The sequence below is a fragment of the Haliaeetus leucocephalus genome, unplaced genomic scaffold (genome assembly GCF_000737465.1).
Source record: "Haliaeetus leucocephalus isolate CR32 unplaced genomic scaffold, Haliaeetus_leucocephalus-4.0 Scaffold406, whole genome shotgun sequence".
In the NCBI taxonomy this organism is placed as follows: domain Eukaryota; kingdom Metazoa; phylum Chordata; class Aves; order Accipitriformes; family Accipitridae; genus Haliaeetus; species Haliaeetus leucocephalus.
Window position 1 is genome coordinate 8,361,021 of NW_010972842.1, and position 7,832 is coordinate 8,368,852.

A 7,832-nucleotide genomic window follows, 5' to 3' on the forward strand; every position below is an offset into this window, starting at 1 on the left:
CTGGTCTGCTCAGTGGTCCCCCCCAAATGGAAATAAAGAAGCGTTAGCTATCTCATAATACAAGCTGTCGGTGAAATGTCTTAGTGCTTCATAGGTGATTTAAAGTCTTTTAATGATTCTCTGGGCTATTGTATATTTGGTGGGCCATTCCGTGCTGGGGATGTTGGTTTCAATATCCAGTTATGCTCAAGCTGCAGCTCAGTGAGCAGCAGAGCTTGATCTCCTGTGCTTGTGTGCGCGTGAGACGAGCCCTAATGCCTTCGCTCTGAGCATCCTTCACCTTCACAGTAAAATTGCCACCCTGTTTCTCCTCTGTGCCCCCACCTACGTGAAACAGTACAGCTGCCTGGGCGAGAAGATAGATTGCCTTTACTGGTGAAAAACGGAGTGTAATGGTCAGTGTCTGCGCTGCCCGGACAAGGAGCCTTCTAGGAGCTTCCCCGGGCTCCTTGGGACCCAAGGTGTTTAATGAATGCACAAACCGTAAGATCTAAACATCACTCAAACCTTTGCCCTTCAGTCAAGTTATTTTCAAACTGACCTCTGGATTCACAAGCTATTAGAAAAGACGAGCGGGCACAGGACAACGCTGTTGGAGAAGCTTATTTCTGTAAGGAGCTAAGCTCAAAATTGATCGTTTGGCATATGCTTAAGTCTTTTGTTGTTGATATGCAAGTAGTAATTAACATTTACAATACAGCCCTAATAATACTTTAAACATTCAAGGTAATTCAAACAGTGGAGTCTAAAATAACACTGTACCTATGAAAATACACGTTTAAATTTGGTTATATTTGGCTTTTTCATGGAGTTTCTGGCATTTATTCCTTTAGATATTTATAAAAAGAGACTTAAAACTGTCACCAGTACAGTGAATGATTTGCAGTGAAATCAGATGCAGAGCTTGGCATCCCACTTTATGCCAGGTGCCGGCTTTATCTTGAGTTTGAAATATATTGCTTTTTATTATGGTTTTTTTTATTTATTTATTTTTGAATTGGATAAGTTTAGTTATTGCAAAAGCAAGACTATTCGTAATGGTTTGGGCCAAATATAGTGCAGTCAGATGGTATGCAGGTTTACCTAAAGAGCTTTGACAACCTCTTAATCTTGATATGTAGCACACCGTCTATTCTAGTCACGGTCATTTAAAAAACATATAATGCATGTCATGCTAAATTGCACACTAGCTGTTTGTTTAGTATGGATGTAATTACACCATAAATTGAATTGCGGTTGGAACTGAAAAACAGACCTGTAGCAATATTTTCAAAGTTTATAGGTCTTTTTGCTAAACCGCATCTTAGATTTTCCCAGACACCCTATAGTCATCTTACTGCCCATTAACACTCCTTTCTGCATGAGGTAAGGGAAAACGAGCCTCAGGGGCCAGCGATTTACATTCTGATTTGACAATATTTTTAAGTCTATGTGTAGTTTTAAGTAGGAGTCCAGGACATGCTACGGTACTAAGGTCAGTTATTAGTTTGCTTGTCTGGAGATTCCTCCTGCTCTGTGGAGTTTTGATATCTGTCTCATACTTGAAATTCTTCGGTCCTTGCACTTTCAAAACTTCCATTGACTGATCTCAGTATTGATTGCTTGTGAACTGTAACAATCCCTCTTGCTTGTCTGATGTCTTTAATCTTTTTATCCGTCTCCATGACTAATCAATATTTATATTGTCGTGGAGGCAATATATCCACATCCAGGCTTATGTGTCTGCAAACTCACAGAGTGTGTTTGTAAGACAAATTGGTGTAGAAACAGCTAAACGATTTCTGGGATGGAAGAGGAAAGCATTCCAACATATCCTAAATACAAAGACGTGTGATGGAGTTACCTGTTACCTGTTAATGCGTTTTCTTTCTACCAACAGGTCCCATAAGCAGCATTTTGGTGAATAAGTATGGTAGCCGGCCTGTGATGATAGCAGGAGGTATCCTGTGTTCATTTGGAATGATTGCTTCTTCTTTCTGCAATAGCGTCCTGGAACTTTATCTATGTATTGGTGTCGTTGGAGGTAAGAGTCCTGTTTAAAAGGTATTATTATATTATATTATGTTATATTGTATTATTCTATATTATATTATTTCTAATACTGTTCTACAAATGAGCCTTACTGATCAAGAACCCACTGTGCAAGGCATTGTACAAACGTAAACCAAGAAGGTACCAAGATCGGTTCATTTCAGCTACCTGAACTATCTAATCCTTTAAATTAGCTGGTATGATGTTAAATTATTTCTTAGGATAATTCAGGAACAACTGATGATTTTATTCGATAAATGCTGTATGTATGTAGTGTTCCACACTGCACTGTAATTATGGTATAAAAACTGATTGGCTTGTGACAGCACTTATTACAGTCATTTGTGTAGAATTTCATATTCATTCTTTTAGCTTTCAATCATGTTGCACTTCAAACAGGGTGGCAGAGGCTAGCAGAACTCTAGTAAAAATGTGAAAGCTAGTACCAGCTTTCTGTAGGTTTGTAGATACATATACTCTCACAGAAAAGTATAACAACTTCCAGCTCAACAGCTTTCTGTTTAAAATCCCCCAGGGTCAATCCCCAAATAAAATTATTCATATATCATCAAAGGTAGGGATATTGCCTAAGGCAATGAACAACAATGATCATAAAGCCAGTAAATTAAATAACCTGCTTATCAAAAGTTGTGAGGTGTTTTTTAAACTACCTCCTTAGAATAAGGAAGGCGAGATGAAATATTTGTAGGTAATAAATGAATGGGGTAATACTTGTTCCTACATTCAAGCTCGTCTTGTTTTATGTTGGGACTAAAGGAGTCCTTCTTTGTTCAGTGATTATTTCTTAAAGCTCTTATTTTTTACACCCTAAACTTGGGGCCCACTGAAAGGGTGGGTGGTCTGCTCCGATGCATGTCCTCTACAACACTTCCTTCCACCTTTAGTTGTGACTTCCATACCTGGGGAAGTGGAGCTGAATGTGCTCCAAAATAATTAGCCATCTTAAGCTCCACTTTTGTATACAGGTCTGATCTTAAACAGAGCTGGAAATAAGAAATGAGGAGATTTATGCATTTAAATACACCCTGAATTCATTGTAGCTGAGGTGACATTTAATAACTTTTGTGAAATGAGCCAAGAGAGAATCGCATTATAGCTTAGTAAATATAAAAATGGTGAGTCAAGGCCCCGATACTGTCATTCCTCTGTGGATTCCCCTGTCTCTATCATTGCTGAAACACAACAAGGAGTTTTGGGTTTTATTGCAGTGTTACGGGGGGAAATGGCAGAATGCCACCACAACACAGTCTTGTGTTAACACACATAGACAGCAATGAAGCTGTATTTCATTCCCTGATGCTAGTTGGTTTCTGTCTTCGTTGGAAACCACTGGATTAGATCTTGGTCATTTTAAAAATAACTTGGAAGAGGTGTGATATGTTTTTCAGTGCATGACCTGCAATAATACTGTCTTTTATGTGTTGTTTAGGTCTGGGTTTAGCTTTCAACTTACAGCCTGCCTTGACCATGATTGGCAAGTATTTCTATAAGAAGCGTCCCATTGCCAATGGATTGGCCATGGCTGGAAGTCCAGTGTTTCTGAGCACATTGGCACCTCTCAATCAATTCCTCTTTAATGCGTTTGGCTGGAAAGGAAGCTTTCTCATTCTGGGAGGACTTCTTTTGAACTGCTGTGTGGCTGGGTCACTTATGAGACCTGTTGGACCGAAAACAGTCCCTCCTGTGAAAAAAGATGTTGAAAAAGGCACAGGAGATTCTACCTTGCACAAAAACAACAAGAAGTCTTTTTGGCAAACTATGAATAAATATCTAGATCTGTCCCTCTTCAAACACAGAGGGTTTCTGATCTATTTGTCAGGAAATGTCATTATGTTTATCGGTTTCTTTGCTCCAATAGTATTCTTGGCTCCTTATGCCAAGCACAAGGGAATTGATGAATATTCTGCTGCTTTTTTGCTATCTATCTTAGCTTTTGTAGACATGTTTGCTAGGCCTTCAATGGGACTTGTAGCAAACTCCAAGTTTATCCGGCCAAAGATTCAGTACTTTTTTAGTTTTGCTGTCATGTACAATGGCGTCTGTCATATCTTGTGCCCTCTGGCAACAAATTACACTGGCTTGGTGATATATGCTGTATTTTTTGGGTTTGCATTTGGAATGGTTAGCAGCGTTCTTTTTGAGACATTGATGGACCTCGTTGGGGCTGCCAGATTTTCCAGTGCAGTTGGACTTGTCACCATCGTGGAATGTTGCCCTGTGCTCATAGGCCCTCCTCTAGGAGGTAAGAGTCTCTTTTATTCCATTTTTTCAGACATTACAGCATAATCATGCGATTTAGCATTGAATTAATATAAACACTGTTCTTAATGTTTAATGTTTTCGCTGTGACTGTAGCATCAGTTATCTTTGGGCTTTACAGCTGCAAATCCACACGAGAATCTAAAGGCATACATTGTGTGCTTGTGCAATAGATAGATTAAGAGCATTCTCTACTGGCCCATCAATCCAGGTGATAAATGTGTGTTTTCCTGATAGCACATCGTGCTAACTTTGCAGCCTTGATTTACGTGTATTCAGCTCCAATTTGCTGTTTGCCAACACAGTTCTTACTCTCTTGAATGGGTCAAATCCACCGGTCAGTTGTGAAGATCTCACGGAGCAGCTTATAGTTTCTCTAACCTAGTGGCAGCACGAGGAGCACTTGCTTAGAATTAAAATAGCAACTTTAGTTTGTCTAAACGGAGAGGACTGGCATTTCCAGAGAGAAGAAAGTGGCAGGGAGGTGCCAGACAGGACAGGGCGTGCTCAGCAGCCTCGGCAGGGTGCACGCACGGTGGGATTCCAGCGCGGTGCCGTGGAGCGTTGCGCCCTGGCGCGAGTTCACACCACCGCAGCCGGTCCTTTAGCCTCTTTCTAGAGACAACACATACATGTAAGGCAATTCAGAGTGCGAACTGACTGAAAGATGGCAATGTTGCCAGCTTCACTCTTTTCAGTGTAACGGGATCTTAAAGGGAGCCTGAGGGTATAGCTTGGACTATATTCATAACTTTTGGGCCTCCAGCACCCAAAATGATGAAGACTTTTGTCTAAAGTTTTTCTGTTTGCTTGCTTTTTAGTCAGTACTTAGTAATGCTGTTAGTAAGTTTTATAATCTTAAGGTTTCTGATGATATAAGAGACTAAAGAAATAGATGCTCAAATCTTATTGAAAATTACTGGTTGCTTGTGTATGTGTCTATTGCAGTGTAAGCCCAACAGTATGAAAATAAAGATAGTGAGATTACCGGCCTTGTGAACATGCACTATACCCACATAAACAGTGCCACAAAAGACAGCAAGATTACGTGTCTCCAAAACCATTTATACATATCAAAGTATTTTGAGGGTTAGTCAGTATTTCTATGAAAATAGCAATATGTCGAGTGAAATTTTAAATATGTGAAAACAAATCCACTCACTTCAGTGCAATAATATTTGTCCAAGTGCATGTTTAAAAGTCCTCAAGATATTCCATATTTCCCTCAACTTGTAAGATACAAATTGAATTTGGTAATGGCAGAACAGCATCGCTTCTCACACAGACTCTTCCTATGCCATCTAGTGGGGGGAGGGAGCCTGGGACCACCAGAGTCCAGCCTCTTCTGTTAGGTTCTGAAATCAGTATTAATATTAACTCTAAAGATAGTAAATCTAATATTTATGGAGCAATAGCAAATGCAACTCTTTACTTTTCAGTATATTTGCTTTGCGGAAGTTTTGAAAAGCATGTGTTTGTGCTATAAAAGTATGAATTGATTTATCATGTTAAATAGAGACACCAAAGGGGATGAACATGTGGAAAAGCTGAACTCCAGTTTTGACTAGTTTATATCCTTTAAAATATTATTCTGAAGTAATGTTAATGCGGAATTTCATTTTTAATCATCAGTTTTATGAGACTGCTCACTGATAAAAAAACAGTAAATTGTACTGTTTACACTAATAGGTGAATTATGCACTTGCAGTGCTATTTGAGTTTTTCCTAATACGGGGCTGGAGAAATAAAGAAAAGACTAAAACAATTTAATGGCTTGTAAATGTGTATTAGGTGAATAGGCTGGCATTATGGCTTCAACCGAGTAAAAGCATCTAAATACACACTAAATTGAAGCGCGTGGGTTATCCTGTGAAATTCAATGACAGTGTAGCAGAGTTCAGAGCTAAATACTTGGATACGTACGAATGTTGATTTGGGAGTTGGGAAAATTTAGAAAGAATGGCTCACAAAGTGGAAGGACAGTTATATTTTATTTTCCTTGTCATGACCAAATTAATCTCAGAGGTGTGGATGAAATTTTTAGGGGCAGGCTTCATAGTTTAAAACTCAGCAGTTGAGCATGAGAGCTGAAGGGACAAGCCTTTCTATCGCTTTCACCAGTCACAGGAAAGTAAAAGTGAAAAGCAGGCAGTTGATGCACAGTGACAGCAGCCTAAAAAGGCACATACCTCTTCATCCTACTGTCTGTATGCAGCCTCCGTGAGTGTCAGACAGTCACTCCAAAACAATAGGAAACAAAATTAGGAGGTGAATAAAATAATAAGGCTACGTAGGAATGAAAATGAAAGAACTAAAAAACTGTCTGTCATTATTCGTTAAGCTTTACTTACTTTGTTCTTCAATATTTTATCATTGTCGGTGATTCCAATAACAATTGCTATCTTGACTAATCCAGATTTCATTAGAGTTCCTCTATATATGTTAGACAATTTGAACACATTGAAAATGCTTTTCTGCTCCAACTTCAAAACCAAGCAATATATAGCTCTTTCTCCGAGGGAAAGATCTAGATTGTATTGGGTATCCTATTCTAAAGATTCAGTTTCTCTCTTCTCGTCTTTGTATTTCAGGCTGGTTAGTGGATGTTACCGGTGAATACCAGTACATGTATTTTGTCTGCGGAGTGATTGTGATTGTGGCCAGTATCTGGCTGTTCATTGGCAATGCCGTTAACTACAGGCTTTTGGCAAAAGAAAAGAAGTTAGAAGATGAGAAGCAGAAAGCGCAGAAGAACGCTGACTCAAAGGAAGCGGAACCATTAACAAACAATGAGAATGAAGATGCTGCCAGCAGAGCAGAAAAAGGTCTTGAAGATCCTTCAGAAAGAGAAACCAATATTTAATCTTCAATATAGCTCAGAAGGCAACATTTATGACTTCCATTAGAAATATGTCTTCAAGACAGAGGCCAGGTTTTGTGGTAATAATGATCAGTCACAATATTGGATGGGAACAGATTTTTGCCCCATGGCAAGACTCTAAGTTAAATTACTATCTACCGTTTATTTATTTCAGTGATACAAAATTGAGATTACAGAGGTAGTGACTCCATGCAAATGAGTCCATCAAAGTATGAGTCTGGACAATCAAGAGTCAGGTAAACCAGACTATAAAGCCTTCCAATGAAAAACAGTTTTGTGTCAAAAGTATATCTAATGCAAAAGTATCTCCTAGTCTTATTTGGGAAGATACTTTGTGTTCATCTTTAGAGAATTGTTAAAGTCTGTTGAAATAATCTGCCCAAACTGTACTTACCACTAATATTAAAAAGGATATAAGCTCAAACATTTGTTTCAAAAGAGACAGAGTACCTGAGTGAAGCACACTGAAACATTTTCTCTTTTGTATGCCCACTAGATCAAAAAGATACATTATGTCTGTATAAACAATTATAATATGGATGTAAAAGTTAAGGCTAGAAGATGAACAATTGGTGGGCACCATCTCTAAAATACAATAAACAGCTGAATTACAATATATTCCAGAAGTTGTTTCCTCCTG

General features: G+C 38.7%; 1 protein-coding gene across 1 annotated transcript in view; it reads left to right on the forward strand.

Annotated features, from left to right (window-relative positions):
- The window catches only part of SLC16A7 (solute carrier family 16 (monocarboxylate transporter), member 7), a 28,130-nt gene extending 20,610 nt beyond the window's left edge, over nucleotides 1-7,520 (forward strand). Inside the window, exons 2-4 of the mRNA XM_010574095.1 lie at nucleotides 1,880-2,023; nucleotides 3,482-4,294; nucleotides 6,903-7,520. Coding sequence (XP_010572397.1) covers nucleotides 1,880-2,023; nucleotides 3,482-4,294; nucleotides 6,903-7,174 — 1,229 coding nt within the window. The 3' untranslated portion in view covers nucleotides 7,175-7,520. The remainder of the gene's footprint in view (nucleotides 1-1,879; nucleotides 2,024-3,481; nucleotides 4,295-6,902) is intronic.
- Nucleotides 7,521-7,832: the final 312 nt, after the last annotated feature.